Source organism: Apodemus sylvaticus, chromosome 12 (genome assembly GCF_947179515.1).
Source record: "Apodemus sylvaticus chromosome 12, mApoSyl1.1, whole genome shotgun sequence".
In the NCBI taxonomy this organism is placed as follows: domain Eukaryota; kingdom Metazoa; phylum Chordata; class Mammalia; order Rodentia; family Muridae; genus Apodemus; species Apodemus sylvaticus.
The window spans coordinates 80,166,151-80,188,473 of record NC_067483.1 but is presented as its reverse complement, the minus strand read 5'-3'; the positions used below and the strand labels follow the sequence as shown (position 1 = coordinate 80,188,473).

The following is a 22,323-nucleotide window of genomic DNA, read 5'->3' as shown; positions in this document are numbered from 1 at the left end:
TTGAAGCATCCTCACTTGGGCCCTTCTGCTTCAATGGCCTTCTTGAGTTCTGCGGGCTGTATCTTGGGTATTCTGTACTTTTTTTTTTACTAATATCCACTTATTGGTGAGTACAGACCATGCATGTCATTTTGGGTCTGAGTTCCCTTACTCAAGGTGATATTTTCTAATTCTATCCATTTGCCTGCAAAACTCACGATGTACTTGTTCTTAATAGCGAAATAGTATTTCATTGTGCAAATGAACCATATTTTCTGTATCTATTCTTCCATTGTAGAACATCTAGGTTGTTTCTAGCTTCTGGCTATCACAAATAAGGCCACTATGAACATAATGGAGCATGTGCCCTGGTGGTATGGTGGGGCATCTTTGGGATATATGCCCAAGAGTAGTATAGCTGGATCTTCAGGTAGACCTATTTCCAATTTTCTGAGGAACCTCCAGATTGGTTTCCAGAGTGGTTGTACCAGTTTGCAATCCCACCAGCAATGGAGGAGTGGAGTGTTCCTCTTTCTGTACATCCTTACCAACATGTGCTGTCACCTGAGTTTTCGATCTTAGGCATTCTGATTAGTGTAAGGTAGAATCTCAGGGTCATTTTGATTTGCATTTTCCTGATGATTAAGGACTTTGAACATTTCTTTAGGTGCTTCTCTGCCATTCAAGATTCCTCTGTTGTGAATTCTCTGCTTAGCTCTACACCCCATTTTTTGATTGGGTTGTTTGGGTGTTTTTTTTTTTTTCTTCTGAGATTAGCTTTTTAGGTTCTTTATATATTTTAGATATTAGCCCTCTATCAGATGTGGGGTTAGTGAAGTTTTTTTTCCCCCAATCTGTAGGTTGCCAATTTATCCTATTGACTATGAAAAGCTTACAGAAGCTTTTCAGTTTCATGAGGTCCCATTTATCAATTCTTAATCTTAGAGCTTGAGCCATTGGAGTTCTGTTTAGGAAATTTCCCCTCTAAGATAGGCTTAGTTTTTTTAAATCCTACTTTTTTTTGGTTTTGTTTGTTTGTTTGTTTGTTTGTTTTTGTTTTTGTTTTTGGCTTTTTTGAGACAGGGTTTCTCTGTGTAGCCTTGGCTGTCCTGGAACTCACTCTGTAGACCAGGCTGGCCTTGAACTCAGAAATCTGCCTGCCTCTGCCTCCCAGAGTGCTGGGATTACGGGTGTGCACCACCACCGCCCATCTAAATCCTACTTTTTTTATATATTTTTATTTTCTATATTCTTTGTTTACATTCCAAATGATTTCCCCTTTCCCGGATCCCCCCTCCCCATATGTCCCATAAACCTTCTTCTCTCCATCTATTCTCCAATCACCTCCCTCCTTTTTTTCTCTGTCCTTGAATCCTACTTTTAATAAAGATTCTCAAATGCTTTAACCCCCGGCCCCCTTCTAGCCACTGCTGAATTGGTGTGAGTCAGTGGGAGAGACCAGGACCAGCAGGGACACCAGGAGAAGTTCTCTGCTGTGCCTCTCTCAGTGAAGATGAAGACTTGAGACCAAGGAAGCCTTGCAAAGCAAGCCAGGCAAGCATGCCGTCTCTGTCCATGAGTCCTATTTATACTCCCTCCAAACAAGCATCAAGTGTCCTCCTCAGTAAAACACTGCGTGAGTCTGTCTTAGCAAAACACCACATGAGTCTGCATCATATGACATATCTAAAAACTTTCACTTCAGAGTAACCGACTAATATGCAGTCCGACTAGTAAAAAATAGAAAGAATGAATCCAGGCAATGGATAGATTAGTGAAGGAATGCCGGACACAGATCTTCTAAGATATAAACACAAAAATGGAAATATGCATTACATAAATACTTAAGCAATTCTAGAGCTATTAAAAGGATAAGAGTGAGTCTGTTAAAATAAAATTTTTAATTGAACCCTTTGTAAAGATGTAATTGCATAGCCTAAAGAGACACACAAGTGTTGAATGTTATTAAAGGTTATGTATTGAGTGTGGAGTCTATTCAGAGAGGCTCAGATGACTATGGGTCAGATGTTGTGTGTCCTCAGAAGAAGGAAAAATAAAGACATCAAAAGGCATGGATGAAATAAAATCCCCATCCAGTGGGAAGCAGAGGATGCATGGTTGGGTTAAGAGAGTAAAGGGAGAGCAGAAATCCTCGACACTGGAAAGGTCTTCGTCTGATCCGCAGTGTGGACTCACCACGGGATTCCGAGCAGAGGACATGTCAGGAGGCTCCGTTTTTCTTAACTTACAGTCTGACAGAATCGCCTGACAACTGAGTAGCGGTGCGGTGCTTTGTGATTTAGCATTGTCAAAAGGAGATGAGGCCTCACTGCTGCTGATTTCTAGGACTTCAGAAGACTTAACTCACAAGCCAAGAGTTTAGTAAGAACCTGCTTTCTCCTCTTACTGGAAGCTAATAGCTGGACTGCTTTGCAAAGGGAAGTGAAAGGGATTTTTAAGTCAGAGTGCTCGCCCTCTGGGCTCACAGGTTATGATTTTTTAAGTACTTTCAAATGGGAAAAGATCTCAAATGAGCACCATTCCTTTGTACTGCAAATAGTCATTTCTCCTGGCAGCTGGCTTAGGTTTCTGCGTATGCACTGCTCTCCTAATTCTCTGGATTCGCATTTTAAACCAGACCGCTGCCATATCCCAGTCGATGATACATCTCCCATGTTCTCAGGAGCAGCAGGAACCAGATGCTTCACTCTGTCTAGCATTCTGGTATGTCTCCCTTTTGCCCCAAGGCCAGGAAGAGTCCTGAACATTCCAACCTTCTGATTCAGTCGTACTCCACACACCCCAACCCTGTCTTCTGGGTCAGATGACCCTTAATTCAAGCCTGTTTTCTCCTCCAAACAATGATCAATTCGTCAGTCCAGGGAGACAGACAGACAGATTGTTATAGTTTTCTATAGGTGGAAGAAGCATCCTGGGGGCTCCAAAGGTAGCTTCCCCTCTTGGGAATGTGCAGAGTCCCTAAAAGAATCCCAGGAGCTACAAATGCTAGAACAAGCTGAATCCCGGGACCCTGTACCAGGTATTCCCAGAAAAGGACAGCATGGATCCCTGTGGCACCCCCAGCCCAACCCTCATGAGGACCTTCAGAACTTGAGGTACAGCTAGACAAATGGGTGGCCCAGGTTCCCATGCTGAGTTCTTCAGTCCTGTGGGATCCTGGGTATGTCCTGGCACACGTGCTTAAGACCCTCCAAAGATAAAGGAAGACTAGAGATGCATAAAGGCCTGCAGTCCCTCTGAGGAATCAGGCCGCAGCCTTAGGAATGACCCTCACCCCACTCCTGCCTTATTCTGTTCATCTGATAAACTGGAAACCACAGAAGACGTCAAGAGGAATACCAAATGAGGGTTATCAGAAATGACTTAAAGTACAAATTAAAATAGCAATTATATGATTTTATCTACAGTCATGTTGAATGCATAGTCAACCCCAAGCTAAGTGTGGCGAAACAGAGGGAAGTTCACAGTCTCAAACTGCTGGTGATATTCGATTTAATACATCAACCTTGGAGAGCGAGCTTTCCCCAGACCTCAGCATATGCATACATATATACATATATGCATACACATATCCAGACACTATATATATATATGGACACACCGCATTTGAGCAACTTAGATACACATAAGAGGCTCTTCTTTTATTCATTTGCTCAATTTATATTTACTGGGCACTTGTTATACACGGGACACAATTCCAGGAACACAAAAATTGAGCGTGAGCAAAACCCAAATCTATCCATGTTGGCACCATGTACACCCAGTGTTGTTTAAATAGCCCTAAACTGCAAACCGCCTAAAAGAGCCTCTTAGGAGTGTGGAAGAGCCGTGTCCTGAGCACACCGCATCACCAAAGAAAAGTGTGTTCTGGGATCATGCTGGGTGTGCCGGAAAGAAACTTGCACACTATTAGATACAGAATAAAAACAGTCCCGTAAACTGTTTATGGAAACACACGTACAAATAAGTCAGTTGGGGGCCCGCCAAACTCGGAATCTTAGCTGAAGCCAGAAGGGAGAGAACGGAAAAACAAATCAGGTGAAGTGAAGAGTTAGCCCGATGATGTACTGACTTAAGCACGCAGATGTTTATTTTAGCAATGTGGGTCCTTTTTCTTCAGAATGAGTACGTTTTTGCTGTTTATCACCATTGTTGTTGTTTTTATTATTTTGTATATTGTTGTGTTTGTTCAGGCCCCCATCTCTCCATGACCCACAAACTGGAGCTTGTGCTGTCCTGTCTGCTGCCAGAGTTCAGGAGGGCAAAATCAGTCCGGGCGAGGTGCCTGTCGCCCCCTGGCGGCACAGACCAGATCGGCAGCTCTGTAGAGGCCCAAGTGGAGCACTAGAAAAGCTGAACTGGTTTAGGCCTGGGAATTTGTTCAACCTCTTAAAAGACCAATCTGCCATTATCTGGCACAGTTGAGGAGACATGTTCTATTTATTATTCAAGAATGCTGTTTTTAAGGTTTACCCTATAGAAACTCAAACATGAACTCAAGGAAATGTGTGCAAATGTCTTTGCATCGTCGTCCCCAATGACCAAAACTAAAAAGGGCACAAATATCCCTTTAGGAAAACAAATGAGTTAGACATCGCGCTACCACAGTAAGTGACAATGGAAAACCGCTTGTGTCGGTTGTCACATGTTACAACCCATGCTGAGGAAAAGGGGGAGCCTTGGAGCCTTCCCTCTCTAAAATACCATTTATGGAAAATTGCAGGTAAGCCAAACCCCAGACATCGTGGGTGGGCCCACACAGCATGGACTGACTGCAAAAACAGATGCTGGAAGAATAAGGACCAGATGCAGGAGTGGGGACCGCGTGGGCCCTTGGCTGAATGGCAGAATGTGATTTCTTTGAGAGAAATCAAAAGCAGGATTGCACTCCTGCAAACCCAGAACACAGGAGGCAGAGAAGTCGGCTGGGAAACTGAGGCCAACCAGAGCTACAGTGCAAAAAGGACCAAGAAAGAAAGCAGGGAAGGTGGGGAGGGAGAATAAAGCAATGTACGTGTGACCAAAATTTATAATTTAACAGGGCTGGGTGGTGGGTGCTTAGGCACTACTTGTAGTCACCTGCCTTGTTGAATTACCTAATGTTTTCATGTGTTTGTTATATGATGGTAGATGGGGGTGGGAGAGATCTGTGCATAGGAAAGCTAGAGGAAGAACCAAAGCCCCTTGGCTTAATGGAGCCTAAAGGGAAGACGCATAGAAGGGTGTGGCCTCTGGGAGGAGAAAAGCAATAATGCAGGATATTGTAAATGAGGGGGAGGGGCATTATTCTCAGTGTAATGGAGCTTTAAGCAGAAGATCGTGCATCCTATGACTAGGACAGTCTTCTGTGTTTAAAGTCGGAGGAAGCCGACTGAGAGACGGGCTTGAGGACAGGGACGAAGAGGTCTTTGTAGCAACGTGTACAGGAGTCACCACTGCAGTCATGGTGCCACGAAATGTATCTGTGATATATTTTGAAGAGGAATAGATAGACCCTAGCTAGAGATTTGATGAGAAGCCAGTCTGGGGTTTTATTAAGCAGCAGGGTTGGGGCAGGGTACCAAGCTGAGCTGTGGTGGGAGTTGAAGAGGGGCTGTAACTAGGGTGGACCGGTGGGTGGTTCCTCCCCAAGAGAAGGAAGAAGAATTTCATTCCGTCCTTTGTCAGACACACAAGTAGAGGCGCAGAGCTGACCATTGTGTGGTTAGTTCAGAAGTCCGTGGGAAAAGTTGAGTAGGGTCAAGAAGTATAAATCTAGGTGTCATTGGTGTGTTCCTCAAAGCCGTGCAATTAGGCAGACAGTGTAAATAAAAACGGCTGGGACCAAATTCCAAGTGCCCCCTCCATTTTATTGTAAGGAAAAGAAAACCCAGCAAATAGACTTAACGAAGTAGAAGAACGGGCGGGGGTGTTGCGGGGCATGAGAGATGCCAAGCCAGGAACGTGTTTCAAGTTGGAAGCCGCGTTCAACTGTTGCAAATGTTGCTGTGTAAGCAAATAAACAGCACGCGGGCAGGGAACCAGCCCCCTTCCCTTGGAGCCGGCAGTTCAGGAGGCTTTATGGTTTCGACAAAGGCAGTTCAGAGGAGTTGGAGCTCTGCAGGAGTGGAGGCCAGATGGCCCGAGGTTGACGAGTGAGTGGGGCCTGCAGAAGATTTGTGTATGGGTGGGTCTTCTGAGAAGCTTGGCTCTGAGCAAAGGAGAACAATGAGGTAAGCTGTGAGACAGGGCCATGGTGGAGGGAATTGTTTGCGGTGCTTATTCGCACCCACGTGCAGAAGAAAAGAACACAGGAGAGAGAGAGAGAGCACGGAGGGAGCCGCGGAGGAGAGCACGCGGAAGGGACCTGGGGAAAAGACGGAAGGAGACTGGAGTCCAAGGCCCACCGCTCACTGGACTGAGCCGTGACGCTAACTCTTTTCCATCCGATCCAGGTCCCCAGCCGTTTCCCAGACACTCATTACCTCTCGCTATTGTTTGCTTGCTCATGGGTGTCACCAGCTCCCCGGGTTCAGTACACTAAATCTTCCACTACCATCTCCTCTGAATACACAAGTCTTACAGTCGTCCCCTCCCTATCTGGGTTATGCATCTGCCCAGGGAACTGGAGGGGAAAATAAGCAAACTGAAGAAAATTAATTCTGACCTATTTTATGCATTCCGTATAAATGCATGAAATAGATTATGTTTGACAGTGGTAAACAGAGAGGCCCCCAAAAAATCCAATTTATCACTTTAATTATATATGCTTTTCTTCCTCAATCTCCGGGGAAGAATAAGCCTCCAGCAGTTCTCAGCCCTTGCTATGAAGCCATTCCCAAATTATTAATGCTGCTCTTAGTAACCACGTCTCCTCAGTGACAGATGTCCTACCTGAAGCACGCAGGCGAAGTTTAACATGTTACCTGTGGAGGTCCACGTGAGGAGGGGAGTAAAGAGGCATAAAAGTGGGGAGCTAGAATTGGGGCTCCAAACAGGTGATCTCCTACTCGAGCTAAAGGAAGTATGGGGCACTGAGTTCTGTGGACACTGGACCAACTCAGAGCCAAACAACCACCTTTATTGAAGCTCTCTCTCTCTCTCTCTCTCTCTCTCTCTCTCTCTCTCTCTCTCTCACACACACACACACACACACACACACACCAACCTCCAACAATTTAGCAGCCATCCATAATATTCCAGTGCAGAAGCAAGAACACCAAGAGTCTAAACCTGCCACCCAGTCTAAAGCTGTTTTTGTTTTGTTCTGTTTTGTTCGTTGAACACATGCTCTGCCAGATATCTAAGTGTAGCAAGGCACAGGGCAAACCCGGTCTGTGCCTTCCAGAAATGTGCAGCCCTGGGGGAGAAAGAATGCAAAAGGTGGTTGTAACACCAGATGAAGGTACCAGATGACAAGGCAGGATGTACGTGCCCGAGGCCAGGCAGTGGTCAGGGCAGGAAGAGGTCTGTCTTCGACAGGGTTCTTCGGAGGAACAAAACAAGTAAAATGAATACATATTACAAAGGGGATTTATCCGATTATATCGTAGGGTGTATTAGTGATAACATATTTGCTGACTAACTTGCACTTTGATTATAATCAAAATCAAGACATTTGATTTCTTATATTTTTGGTTGTAAGCCTACGCTTTAACGGCTGAGCCATCTCTCTGTTTTGTGTATTGGGATAAGTGGCCCCATTAGCTCACACAGACAACCCCAGGAGAAGACCAGGCTAGGGGGAAGAATATTATTTTTCCTGTTGCTGTGACAACATACATCGCAAAAGCAACTTAAGGAAGGGAGGGTTTGTTTGGGCTCATGGTTTTTGAGGACACAGTCCGCAGTCCATCTTGGCAGGAAAAACATGGCTGTGGTGGCTAAGGTGGCTGATCACCCTTGTGAGACATCAGGAAACGCAATGCATGCTGGAGCCCTACTGGCCCTGGGGCGGTGCTGCCAGCTTCAGTTAACCTTTCGGGGAACATCCTCAGAGACATGCCCAGAGGTAGATTTCTATGGTGACTCTAAATCCAGTCCAGCTGAGGGTGAAGACTACTCAGTACGGGAAGGGGGGATTCAGTCTCGGTTGGACAGTCTGCAGCTGGACAGAGCAGCTGGACGCTCGCATCTGACACTCGGTTAGGCTTGGCCCAGGAAGACGTACTGGGGCTTCTCTGAATTACCGATAGTAATTTAACCCATGGCATAGACGAGAACACAGACTAGAGTAAAACGACCTGCGATCAGAGTCTGCAGAACTCCTTCGAAGTCGCTAGAAGTGGGGTGCGAGACTGTGCCTGCAGAGGATGATGGGAAAGTTCCCTACAGAGATGGGAGCCAAGAGAGAGACTGTGACTTGGTTTTAAAGAAGGGAGCAATAATCAACAGGCACAGTGTTGACATTAACTCAAATAATGAGATCAAGCCTGCTTCACTCAAATATCGAGATCAAGCCTGCTTCCGGGATACACTGGAGATGTGATAGAGGCTGGAGACGGAACAGGCTGGGTTGAGTTGGGAGGCGGGGCCGGGCAGCAAGAGCACCTAAAGGTTTCCCAAGCATTTTTGCTCTGTAGTACGTAAGTCTATCTTTTTAAAGTTCTTTTTTCCTTTATTTTTTATTTTATTTGTGTGTGTGTTTTGCCTGCCTGCACGTCTGTGCACCACTTGTATGCAACACCCATGGAGGCCAGAAAAAAAGGCATTGGATCCTCTGAGGACTGAAGTTACAATCAGTTGTGAACTACCATATATGTGCGGGGGGGATGGGGGGTGTAGAACCTCTTTCTCTGGAAGAGCAGCCAGTGCTTGTAACCACTGAGCCGTCTCTCCAGCCCCAATCTTCTGTTTAAATGTCACAGTCAGTAGCTGAGTAACAGCCAGATAGGAACGTGGCCTTACCTGCATGCTCTCAGGACTAAGATCGGTATCTTATAACACCCATAACCACGTGTGGCATCCTGAGGCAGGATGAGCTGTCACAGGTGTGACAGGGGAAGGGTTGCTTGCTGCCTTGTTTGCAGCGGATTCGAGGTGAAGAAAGAAATGAGCATTTCTTCAGAAGCATCTAGTGAAAAGGCCAAGTGGAGGTGGCATAGCCGAATTTGTGGGGTGTGGGGGGTTGAATACCATTAGCAGTGCAGCAGAAAGCTCCTAAAAGGAAAAGGTTTCAAGAATCCACTTGCTGGAGGCAGGGTAGGGAGGGGACACTGAAATTTCAAGTCACTCCGTCTGTGAAGTGTAGTTCTCTGCATATGATTAAAGATTGGGTGTCATTATTACCATGATACAAACCTTTGACCTGACCTTCAATAAGGTTAAGCCACCAGCTCAGGTACCCCACTCACGAAGCAGCTTAACCAAGACTCTAATGAGTACTTTTTTTTTTTTTTTTTTTTGTCTCCAGCATCCCTGGGGACTACACTTTGATGTATCTTCTGAGCTAGGACTAGAGACTCAAAGATGAGCTGGATTCCACATTTGACTTCAAAACATCTGAACATGAAATAGAGGAAGATTTTGATTTAAAACAAAACAAAAAACAAATGTAATACAATCTGGTAAACAGAATAATGGGAAAAAATGCTTTAAGAAGCACACCGACTATATGCCAGTGTGTGCCTCTCTTTTTCTGAGCTCAAGGAGCTAGAAATAGAGAGGAGGAGCGTTGAGAAAGCTGGTCGGCTGTAGGGATTATTGAAAACACAGGTGGAAGAAAGGGTGGGCGAGTGAGTGGAGAGAGAAATGACATTTGCAGACTAATTTCAAAACTCTTTTGTTTCAGATTTTATGTATGTATTTATTCACTTTACATTCCAATCACAGGCCCCTTCCCTCCTCTCCTCCCAGTCCCAACCTCACAAGCCCTTCCTCCCATCCCCCCTCCTCTTCTCCTTAGAGAAGGGGAGGCCTCTTCCCTCCCCTGCCCCCCAGGGATACAACCCTACCCAGGGACATCAAGTCACAGCAGGACTAAGCACTTCCTCTCCCACTGAGGCCGGACAAAGCAGTCCAGCTAAGGAAAGGAGATCCAATGGCAGGCAAGGGAGTCAGAGGCAGGCTCTGCTCCGATTGTTAGGGATTCCACATGAAGACCAAGCTGCACATCTGCTACCAGTGTGTCGGGAGCCTAGGTCAACCCCTGCATGGTCCCTGGTCGGAGCCCAGGTCAGCCCCTACATGGTCCCTGGTTGGTGGCTCAGTCTCTGGGAGCCCCCATGGGCCCAGGTTAGTTGACTCTGTAGGGCTTCTTGTGTCCTTGACCTCTCTGGCCCCCTCAGTCCTGTCCCCCAACTCTTCCACAAGACTCCCCAAGCTCCACCTGATGTTTGGCAGCAGGTCTCTGCATCTGTTTCCATCTGCTGCTGGATAAAGCCTCTCAGAAGACAGCTACGTCTGCAAAACATGGCAGCGTATCATTAATAGAATCAGGGGTTGTCTCTCTCCCATGGGGTGGGTCTCAAGTTGGGCCAGTCGCTGCTTGGCCATTCCCTCAGTCTCTGCTCCCACTTCATCTCTGTGCATCTTGTAGGCGGGACAAATTTTGGATCAAAGGGTTTGTTGGTAGGTTGATGTCCTCCTCTCTCCCCTGGATGTCCCACCTGGCTACAGGAGGTGGCCACTTCAGTCTCTATAAGCTCAGCTGCTAGGAGTCTCTGCTAGGGTCACCTCCACATCCCTGTCCCCAGTCTCTGGCTTGTTCCAGAGGTGCCCCACCCCCACCAATTTCCGTTTTCTCTCCCAGTCCCCTCACCCCCATCCCCACACCTGATCCCCATCCCTGCTTCCCCTCCTCACCCCCTCTCCCACACAGGTCCCTCCCTCCAAATCTCACTTAGTGGTGGGGAAAATGATTTTCTTAAAGCAACTGTTGTCCATGTGACCACAAGGGGTCGCTGCAGACTTGACTCAAACAGTTTCCCATTGGCCCTTCCAAGTTCTGCCTAGCTGCTTCTGGAGGAAGGGCGGGTGTGTGTGGGGGGGTGACCTCCTATAGATTCCTCCCTCGCAGGCCAGGCCCAGAGTTCAATTCTAGTCTGGCTCCTTCCTTTACCTTACGTTCCACCTTTCAGCTCCTGTCCTAAGTTTTAAGCATGTATCACACATCTCCAGTTTGTCCTGTCTTTAGAACCTAACTCAGAAGTGTTCTGGGGTCTTTCTTGGACCTCTGCTTCCAGCAAACCACGTGGGCCCAGACAGAAGCTGAACAACTTAGTACCTGAACTCAAGTTGCGCCATCTTTTTGACCTCCCAGAAAGTGACATTTGGGAGGAAGTCTCTCAGTGCCAAGCGGCCTGGCTCACACCTCTAACAATGCTAGCCTTCATCAAGGACTTCCTCTGGTGTGCTATGGCTCTAATCCTGTGGTAATCAAGAAGGCGGCCAACAGCCAAGTGTAACATCAAACGTTACAGTTACTGAAACAAAAGCCAATACAGTTGTAGTTCCTCAGCCTCGCCAGCCAATTTCAAATATTTGATATCTACAGTGCAACCAAGAGCTACCACAGAAAGCAGCCAGGGACCATTTTCAGTGTCTGAGGGCTCCGAGAGACAGCACTGTTTAAGTACCTCATGGTGTAAAAGCCTTTACACTCCAAGTATAATGTTTTCTCACCTTAGAGATAAGGTCCCTGAAACCCAAAAGGTTGTAAAACTTGGCCAAGGTCTCTCATCAGGTGAAGAATCAAAGGAGGATTCGAGCTTGGGCAGTTGACTGACTCCACACCAAGCCTGCTGCACCACACCCAGCGCTGTCCGCAGTAACCATTCTCCTGGGCCCCCCTCTGATCTCTTGGGAGTTAAACTGACATTTCTCAGCCGCCAACAACCACTGGCCCTCACAGCTGTTGCCCTGACAGTGACCTACGCAGTTAGGTACTGGGGCTTCCAGCCTGTTTTGGAAGAGAATCCTCCCACCATTCTGCCCAATCCCCTGTAGGTGTGTCTAACCTGCAGCCAAGGATATGAGTACAGCTCAACACAAAATTATACGCCTGCTCAAAACCTCTGCGGTGTAACTTTGTAACTCTCTTTATTTATTTTTAATATTTAAATTTAAATATTTATATATTTACTGAGAATTACATATTGTGTTTATATAATATATTTATATATTATATATAACTAAGAGGAAATGCCAGTGTGAGTATGCCAAATTTCTTCCCCACTTTCTGTTATGAAATATAATATGCAGCACACAGGGGGTGTTACCTTTGGCAGGCCTGAGGCAAGATGCACCCCTGAGAAATTATCCATGCAACAGATCTATTGTGAAAAGTGTTTACTGGGGGAGGAGAGAGAGGATCTGGAGAAGAGGTAGAGGCAGAGAGCCATGAGCGAGGGTAAGCACAGGGAAAAGAGAGAGGAAACTCAGGGAGGAAAAAGAAGAGTGAGGGCGAGGGAGAGAGACGTCTGGGATGACCGGACACCGTTTTACAACCTCACACTCCTGGCTACCCGGTGGCTTTGGTTTCCAATGTGATAGGTTTTGATGTAGGTTCTTCAAGGGCAGACAAGCGCTACCACTTCCTCAAGCCTTAACACCTCTTATATCAGAAGGGCCACCACTCACCCCAGTCAGAAGGACTAGTGTCTCTCTCCCCAGCTTCAGCTCTGCCCACTGTCTGGCCTGCTCTGCCTCAGGAAAGGCACCATGCTGCTCTGGGTGGCTCTACTGCTCTGTGGTGAGTTAAGGGGCTCTGGTGCCCCTTCCTGAAAGTGGTCTTTAAGACCCTGGTCATAGCCTTTCCTTTCCAGATTCACAAAGAATTAGAGCTTGAGAAAAGTGGGGGGCACACCGGCAAGCTTAGGGGAACTGGCACGGTGTGGAAGAATTTCTATCTCCTTTGCTATCTTCTTAGCAACGCGGGCCTTCAGTTAATCAGAAATAAACTAGAGAAATGGACTCTGAAACCCCATTGTTTATCATTATGACTGTACTATGAAATAATTTTTGAGACTCTCCTAAGAAAAGCATCCCCTGGGAGCATGGGTGGGGGAGAAGAGCAGAGACAGGGGTGTAAGGGCTGCTCATTTTGTTTGGTAATGAGGAGACTTGGGAGGCTTCATTCTTATGAAGCCTTAGAATTCTCTGAGTACCACTTACTGAGGGCCAGAGATCTCCCTTGGTCAAAAGTCCTGCACACTGCTATACAAAGCCTTTCTCAGGCTGTCTCTCCTGATGTGCCTCTGTTGTCTCTCTGAAGGTATTATGATAGGCTCTGCCATCTTTCTGGTCCTTGGTGCTGGTTTGTAGTCAGTAATCCATATCTCTCTCCTCGCCATTTCTCCAGCCACATTGGCCACTCATGCTGTGACTGCTCCAGAGTGTCAGCTTGCAGTGCAGAGGGTCTCTGATCCCCTAAACGCAACTCAGCCTCACCTAGGTCTGATGGGTTATAACTTGTATATGTAATTTCCATGGGTACTTTTCTTAGTTAGTTGACCTTATGGGCAGGGCTGGAGAGGAGGGCAGAGAAAGAAAGACATATTATTTTCCAATGTACTATTTTCTTGTTTGTTTCTTTACCGTTTGCTTGTTTGGTTTCTTTCATGGAACAGACAAGCAAAATTATTCCAAACTGTGATCTCTTCCTGGACAGAGCTTGGGAAAATGTAAAGCTGTTGAGGAAAATGGCTGCTTTGGATTCTTCTCTCTTCTACATCACAGAGCCACTCTGTGCTCTAGGGATGGCCATCTTAGCAGTGACTGACACTCACGCTACTGCAGGGGCAAGGCTACCTGTGCTGAATATGCTTCCATAGAAGGTTCACAGGGTAGTGGGGTAGAGTTCTATGACCTTGTGGAAGGAACGAACTTTGGGACTTGTCTTGATATCAAGTCCAAGACACCTCAGGTTTGAACCCAGGATCTCATAGCGAACTGCAAATTTAGGGAAAGGGAGGCAGTGACCAGCTTTGTGGAGAGCTAGACACAAATGGTCACACTTCATGCCTAGGGAGGCCAGAAATCAGCCTAAGGTACACACCCCAAGGGTGGGCACACAGCTGCTGTTTCCTCTCAGATGTGGACAGAAAGAAGAAAAACAGAACAAAGCTGCGAAATGTCTGCTCTGTGCCATGCTTGTCTCATATAGCCATTGGGACTTTCTAGAGCAGGGTTTTTAAATCCCTATTAAACAATGGAGAGAAGCACGGCTCTCAGAAACCTTCCCTGAGTAACCCAAGTGAAAAAAGCAAGCCAGAAATGGCAACACCTATCCATCAGAGATTGAGTCCCATGGTTTTTCCATTCCTCCCTTCTTGGCAGATGTATGTGGAAATAGCATGCAGGGCGTGGTCATTATAATGGGCAACAATTATTGCTTATCAGTTATCAGGTATCTAGAAGGCTGGAGATCCCCGCATCAAATAAGATGGGATCTGCCTCCACATTAAATATGGAACATTTGAGGGACAATAATTAGCTGACTTCAAACCAGACCCAAGGACCAGTTAGATGGCAAAGCTCACCATACTCCCTACAGAAAGACAATGCAGCAACAATGTCTTGGCAAATTAACAAATAAAACAAATTCAAACCAAATTTGATTGGAAAGACTTGTCATCTTAGCACCTGGGAACCATAAACAGGAGCATGTCCATGAGTCAGAGGCCAGCCTAGGCTATAGGATGAGTTCAAGGGCAGCTTGGGCTACGGAACAAAACCTTGTCTCACAAATAGGTAGGAATACTGCCAACCCTCTGAAGAGTACATGTAATAGGTCTGCAGAGTACTGGTACTCTGGAAAGTAACAGTGATATTATAGGATTATATGAACATGAGACTTCTTCTTATCAGAGTCCTAGGGAAGGCCTGTCTGGAAAGAAAACATTTGACCAGAGATAGTGTAGAGGATTAGGGCAAGGTATCCACTATAAATGTTTGCTAGGTAATTGGTTGAGGGAGTAATTGAAGGGCTTAGTGGTTAGGTGGTTGGGTGATTGTATCTGTCCAGCAGCCATGGAGAACTGGGTATACCTGGAAGGAGAGCTGGGGATGAAATAGAACAGGTGGGCAAGAGGAATAATGAGCCAAGACAAAAATTCTGATCAAGGCTCAAGAGCTTAATTTTTAGCTCTGCATTTATATAGGCAAAGGCCGAAGACCCATTCTTTGTTTCAGCTGGATTGAGTGGCAGAGTGAGCTCAGGCAGGGAGATACAAATGCATCAAGACCAGGCAAGCACCTCAGCAGGATCATAAAAAGGTTCGGAGATGAGTTTAGCCAACTCAAGGCTTGGGGAAGGACACAAGTGACAGATGGATGAGTGGCTTGGAGGCTGGTTGTTTGGTACTTCAAAATGAAATAAATACCAGCTGTTCATGTGAAAACTTTCTGCTACTTAATTTTATCACTTTGATCTCTTGCAGTTTCCATGACTGAAGGTCAAGGTGAGTCACCAGTTGGAGGGATATGGTGGGACAGTAAGGTAGTGCTCATGGATTATGGAAGTCAGTGGCTCTCTGGGCAGGATTTCCCTCTCTAGATGATTATGTGATAATTCATTGGGCCCTGAGATCTCCACAATAATGTCCAACATGCAGAGGGCCGGAGTTTAATTCCCAGCAACCATAGGGTGGCTCACAACCATCTGTAATGAGATCTGATGCCCTTTTCTGCTGTGTCTGAAGACAGTGACTGTACACATATAAATAAAATAAATCTTTTTTTAAATGCCCAACATGTAGCCAGAGGATTCAAGGAATTGGGGAGAGCCCTGAACCAGTCCATATACACACGTTTCCCCTCCGAGGACCACAACCACTAAGGAGTCTTCGGGCTGTGACTTTCTGAGTTCTCATGGGGCCTGGCTTTGGAAGTCATTCCAGATTCCGTGCATGAGAGCAACGGGAAAGCTCTAGGGGGGGATATCTCTCTCTCTTTCTCTCTCTTTCTCTCTCTCTCTCTCTCTCTCTCTCTCTCTCTGGTCCCCTAGTTGTAGCCTGACCTACGCAGAGGATCAGTCCTCAGACTCCTGGGCTTCACTCTCTGGGACTTTCTTCCTCAGCCTGGATTCATGTCTCCTCAGAGTTGTTCCAGAATCCTCAGCTGAGCCAATATATCTCCTCGGAATTGAGTGATGTGATCCTGAAGTGTATGGTAAAGGTGGACCCCAAGAAGCCAGCTGTACAGCTCTTTTACTCTTTCTACAAGAACAATGAGCTCGTTCAAGACAGGAGTCAGAACCCAGTATTTTCCACAGAAGTCAAGGAGGAAAACTCTGGGCATTACCAGTGTGTAGTAGACACTGAGAATGGCATAATTCAGAAAAAAAGTGGCTACCTAGACATCGAATTCTGGAGTAAGTAGATGAGGGAAAAGAGATACTGCTGATGGGTCCAGATATCAGCCAACGGGATTCCCTGGGAGTAGGTAAGAGGTCCCTGGGAGAAAGGATCCTCCCTGGGAGAGTCAGCCTGACTCTCCCATTCTGTTTGCCCCTCCCCCAGCTCCTGTATCCCATCCAGTGCTCACTCTGAAACAGGAAGCCACTAACCTCACAGTGGGAGACAAGGTGGAGTTTCTCTGTGAGGCCCAGAAGGGCTCCCTTCCAATCTTTTACTCATTCTACATTGATGGAGAAATCCTAGGGAAAGCCCTGGCTCCCTCTGGCAGAGCTGCCTCCCTCCTCGTCTCCGTAAAGGCAGAGTGGAGTGCCAAGAACTATTCCTGTGAAGCTAAAAACAACATCTCCAGAAGAATAAGTGAGCCCAGGAAGTTCCCCTTGGTTGGTATGTCCTGTCCCGCATAATCTCTTAACCCCTGTGACTGTCAGGAGTCAGTTTCACTCCTCTGTAAACTCCCACCATACCTGCTTCACTGAACACAGACCCTGACTGGGGTGTCTGGCAGAGGGTGGGGTCTCCATGGGGAAGGGTGCCATGGCCATCCATAACATGATTACTCATGCTAGCACCATGAGCCATCTCCCATTCCCACCTACAAGGTGGCTCCAGACCACATGTTTTCCCTCAAAACTGTCCTTGTGTCTCCTGTGCTACTTTAGGATGTACTTTCTGAATAGTTATTTCCCCAGTCTCAGGTGCTACCCAGACCAAGAACAACATGCTAAGTATCTGGCTCCCTGCAAGCCTGTTTGGCGGGATGGTCATTGCTGCTGGAGTTCTAATTTGTTTCTTCAAACCCTGTAAGAAAGATGGTTAGTAACTCTTTTCAGATCCTTACTTGCTACATCCCTGACATTTCCCAGCTCTTGATATCTTTGACGTTAGCATGTAGCACTATGGGTTTCCTTGTGGCATTTTCATATACATATGTTGTACTTTGTGGCAGTTATTTTAAAATCATCTTTTACACACCCTCTCTTGTGAGGCTTTCTATCATCCTTATGAGGAAGTTAATACCATCACCCTTTCTGTGGTTGAGAGAGCTAAAGACTTCTCAGACACAATGACTAAGAAGGTTACACAATTGGTAGCAGCTGAGTTGGGGCTAGAATCTAAGTCAACAATCCCTAGTTCTTCCTATGTCCAAATTAAATAACGGTAAAGTGCTCTGTATTCTCTTGGGGAAGGTAAGCAAGAAGGCAGAAGGTGTGGGGAGATAAATTGCACTATCCTAACATGAATGTCTCTCCTTCCACAGCCAGACCTGAGACGCCGACCCCAACAGACCCAGTAAGGAGGACTCCCTGCCCTTTACTCATTCTTTGTCCTGTCTCCTATCCACCTCCCTGTACTGACCTAACTTTCCTACAGGACTATCTTCTCTATGCACTGGTGGATAACAGGAGATATAAGTGAGATTCCCATCAACGATCTGGATCCAAACACCAGGACCTGCCAAGATCCCCTTGGCCTTTACAATGATGCTTTCTATTAGTGCAATGTCTTCCTCCAGCATATACCCATCTCCAGCCTCCAGCCTCCAGCCTCCCAGCCTCTGGCCTCCAGCCTCCAGCCTCCCAGCCTCCCAGCCTCTGGCCTCCAGCACTCTGCAATGCTTTCAAGTTCTCTCTGTGGATCACCCTGTTCCTAGCTCAGCGAGGATGTCTCGGTGCCCTAATCCTGGCAAGGAGCTCCTGAACTGTGGGTTCTCTTCTGAGCGGAAACCAGGCAATGGTGTGGGAATGAAAAATTCCCACCTTGACACACACACACACACACACACACACCAGTTCCAGACTTAACATTGTATACACAGCCACAGAGATTTTCTTTCAGTACAAATGGAAAGGGTTTTACTTCCAGATAGACAGACACACAGATAGATAGGTGATTTAGATGATAGATAATATATAGATTAGATAGATAATAGACAATAGATACATGATAGGTAGATAGATGACAGATAAACAGATGATAGATAGATAAATAGATACTAGGTAACATGACAGATAAGTTGATACAGGTAAAATACAAAATAACTAAATACAGATAGATATGTATATGTGTTTGGAGATAAATGGACAGATAGATTTTTATATAGAAAGAAAATATACTTGCCTTTATCCTGAAAAGAAAGCTCTGACTATGGGACAAACAGGCCTCTCAGAAGTTCAACAAGACCAAGGTAAACCAGCACATGGGCCGCACATACAGTGTCATAGAATCTTGCCAGGGGGTCAGTGCCATGAAGGCAGCAAGAACTCTGCCTTCCCCTGGGATTCTGAGCACGCCCAGTTCAGAAACAGACCTCAGTTCACTCAAAGCTCCAGGCTACAGAGGGCCCCAGAAAAGTTGGTCACTGATTTCACGATTAAAAAGTGGATGTAAAATCTAGTTGGTTAAAAGAAGTAAGTCCGTTTGTTTTGCGTTGCTCCTCCCTCTCATGTACAGCACCCGGCAGTTCAGTGCTGGTCTGAGGGGTCCACACTCAGTGAAGGAAGCTCCCTTAGGCCCTGGCCCAGCTCTACTGCTTCCTGTTCTGAATCACACACAGCAGAGTCTGCCTTGCCTGTGAAAGAAACCTCTTCCAGGTGGCACCCCAGACCTGCTAACATCTTATATAGTAGTTCCCCAGGCTCTCCAATATCAAAGGCATCAAGGTTACCTGGGTACTTAATAGAAATGCAGCCATACAGACCAACCCCAGATTTTGTTCGGTCAAAAATCTGCATTTCAGTAAGATCCCTGGGCAGCTTGCAAGTACTTTCAAAGGGGCTGATCTGTTTACAAGAGACTTTATGGAAGTCCCTAGCCCCTGCCTGTCCTTGACCTATCAGCCATCCAGTTCAGGACCAGGAAATACCAAGCCCCTCATGGCCACTTACCAGAGAGCCTGCTGAGAAGACTGAACAGCTCAAGACAGACCATCTATAGGCAGAGGACCTCCATGGGCCAGCCAGAGTATATTTGCAGACCCCAAACCATTACTACTCACTCAAGAGAAAAACAACCCCCTCATATAAAGATCAAATCACAGACATATCAGCTCATGGGGCACGACTGTGGCTAATGCTCAGGCTGCCTCCAGCCCTTCCCAGGGAGCCAGAGGGCCTCCTTCCTGAGTTGCTCGCTTCCCGCCCTTACTACACCAGGAACCCAGACTAGCGCCAGCCTGAATTGCTTTCAAAAAATCTGTGACAAGCACAAAAATCACAGCAAATATTTAGAAACTTTTATAGCAATCTGACAGTAATTGTATGTTTGTTTAATAGAATCATAAAATTAGAGTTTGTCTTTTGTAGGTATGCCTTTTTTTATTCTGTTTTTCTAGTTATTTGCTTTTATTATAGTCTACAAAAGTACAGGTCCACAATGGGTTGTAAAGGAAAACAGGTTGTTTGGCTCAGATGACGGAGAGGCTAAACATACACACACACACACACACACACACACACACACACTCCTGCCTGCTCAGGAACTTTTTGTCCTCACTAGTATCTGTCTTCACAGATCTATGTACACAGCTGAAAACCTTTTCCAAAAAATAAAATAAAATAAAAATCCTTCTTCCTTATTTAGAAAAGAATAAACTGCAATTGTTTTTTTTCAAAAAACAATCCATTACTTGCAAAAGAAAAGCTCCCCAAAGCTCAGACAGCAGAGCTATCTGGGCATGCCCATACTTTTCAGACCACACTATCCCTGGTTTGTGGAATAAGAGCATCCAGCCCAAAGCCCACATCCTGGGACGGGGGCAGGGGTTGGGGTGGGCACTTCATCTCACTGGGAAAACAGGATAGACCCAGGTGACACTAAGGAAGGGCACTGGAGAGAACTGACACCTGATGCCTGCCGCAGGTCCCTGATAGCACTAACCACAGGCCCGCCCACCTGTGACATCCAAACACTCCATGCTATAAACAGTCTTTTTTCTCCAAGTCAGACCTAAATGCAAATGGCTATGTATCTAGAAGAACGTGGTGATCATGCCTTTCCTGGGATCATGTGGCCTAAAGGATAAGGGTACAGGAAAGAATTCCGTGTCTGGATTGGGGCTATTGGGTGCAGCAGCCTGGAATTGCCCCTTAAGGGAAGGAGGAAGAAACACACAACTGGGAGCCCGTGGCTGCCCTCTGCTGGCCTCCTCTGGTACTCAAGAATTTATGTGTTGGCTGGGCTCAGTCTAATCCATTCACAGGAAACCTACATCTTAAAATATGGGCATTGGGAGCGCAGCTCAATTGGTGGAGTACTTGCTAGGAATGGGGAACGCCCTGAAGCATCTCAGAAACCCAATGGATGGTGAGTTCCTGAGGTCTCAGCATTCATGAGGTGGAGACAGGAGGATCAGAAGTTCAATGTCGCCAGCACGCTGGCACACGCCTTTAATCACAGCACTTGGGAGGCAGAGGCAGGCGGATTTCTGAGTTCGAGGCCAGCCTGGTCTACAGAGTGAGTGCCAGGACAGCCAGGGCTACACAGAGAAACCCTGTCTCAAAAACACCAAAAAACCAAAACCAAAAACAAAAGAAGAAGAAATTCAATGTCATCTTCAGCTACATAACAATTTCCAAAACATTCCAGGCTATATGAGATCCTGTATTGAAGATTTTGGAATCTTAAAAAAAAAAAAAAAAAAACAGTCATGTTATGTGAATATGTTTTTTGTTTTAAATCCCAGATGTGAAATAAGAGGCTGTTTCAGATCAGGTGATTTGGATTTGCCTCATACACTAGCAATGGCATGTTTCTTGCCATCTGTAGATAATTTAATTTGGGGCACTCTGGAGAAGGTATAAATGATAGAGCCTAGAGAGGGACAGGGATACTACGAAGTAGGAGGCTGCTGCTCTTCCTGTTCCTGGTTCCTGTTCTGATTTGTCATGTGGTTGTGATCAAGAGAAGAAGTTAGAGACATGACAATGAAGATTGGACTTTCCCCAAGGAATCTGATGCTCCTAGTCAGGAGAAAGTAGTCTAAAGAGGTCTCTGCCCCCTTTCCCCTCTACCCTCCTTTCTCTCCTACCTAGTGTTTGTGAGTTGGAATTGGGGGTGGAATAAATGTTGGAAGGGAAGTAGAGGTATAAGAACCTAATAATGTAGCTTTAAGAATATCTCAAGTGTGTGTGTGTGTGTGTGTGTGTGAGAGAGAGAGAGAGAGAGAGAGAGAGAGAGAGAGAGACAGAGACAGAGACAGAGAGAGACAGATAGACAGAGAGCTAGAGAGAGAGCTAGAGAGAGAGCTAGAGAGAGAGCTAGAGAGAGAGATTGAGAGAGATTGAGAGAGCTTGAGAGAGAGAGAGAGCTTGAGAGAGAGCTTGAGAGAGAGATTGAGAGAGAGATTGAGAGAGAGATTGAGAGAGAGAGATTGAGAGAGAGAGATTGAGAGAGAGAGATTGAGAGAGAGAGAGCTTGAGAGAAATTGAGAGATTGAGAGAGAGAGCTTGAGAGAGCTTGAGAGATCTTGAGAGAGCTTGAGAGAGCTTGAGAGAAAGAGCTTGAGAGAGAGAGCTTGAGAGAGAGAGAGAGATTGAGAGAGAGAGATTGAGAGAGAGAGATTGAGAGAGAGAGATTGAGAGAGAGAGATTGAGAGAGATTGAGAGAGATTGAGAGAGCTTGAGAGAGAGCTTGAGAGAGAGAGCTTGAGAGAGAGATTGAGAGAGAGATTGAGAGAGAGAGATTGAGAGAGAGAGATTGAGAGAGAGAGATTGAGAGAGAGAGATTGAGAGAGAGATTGAGAGAGAGATTGAGAGAGAGATTGAGAGAGAGATTGAATAACGTCTGATTATTATTTTATATATATGGCTAAGTGGCCATACAGTTTAGATGCAAGACAAAATGGAATCAAGAGGGTTGTGTGCCTCAGGATTCTTGGGATTCCTTTCAGTTCCAAGCTGGTTTCGATGTGGCTAAGAAACAGGGTCTACATGTTCATTTAAATGAGCAGCTCTGTGCCCTTTGTGTCCTCAGTCTCCTCTGTACTCCA

At 46.1% G+C, this 22,323-nt stretch overlaps 1 protein-coding gene across 1 annotated transcript; it reads left to right on the top strand.

Moving 5' to 3' along the window:
• Nucleotides 1-12,559: 12,559 nt before the first annotated feature.
• Nucleotides 12,560-19,891, top strand: Fcrl6 (Fc receptor like 6). Its single transcript, XM_052201055.1, has 7 exons — nt 12,560-12,670; nt 15,360-15,380; nt 16,019-16,291; nt 16,440-16,721; nt 17,027-17,149; nt 17,596-17,627; nt 17,709-19,891. The coding sequence occupies exons 1-7, from the start codon at nt 12,640-12,642 to the stop codon at nt 17,751-17,753; spliced, it is 807 nt and encodes a 268-aa protein (XP_052057015.1). The 5' UTR covers nt 12,560-12,639; the 3' UTR covers nt 17,754-19,891.
• Nucleotides 19,892-22,323: the final 2,432 nt, after the last annotated feature.

Coding starts and splice junctions, on each gene's coding strand:
- Fcrl6 (XM_052201055.1), top strand. CDS start 12,640: ATGCTGCTCTGGGTGGCTCTACTGCTCTGTG. Junction 15,381..16,018: donor TTCCATGACTGAAGGTCAAG/GTGAGTCACCAG, acceptor ATGTCTCCTCAG/AGTTGTTCCAGAATCCTCAG. Junction 17,628..17,708: donor CGCCGACCCCAACAGACCCA/GTAAGGAGGACT, acceptor ACTTTCCTACAG/GACTATCTTCTCTATGCACT.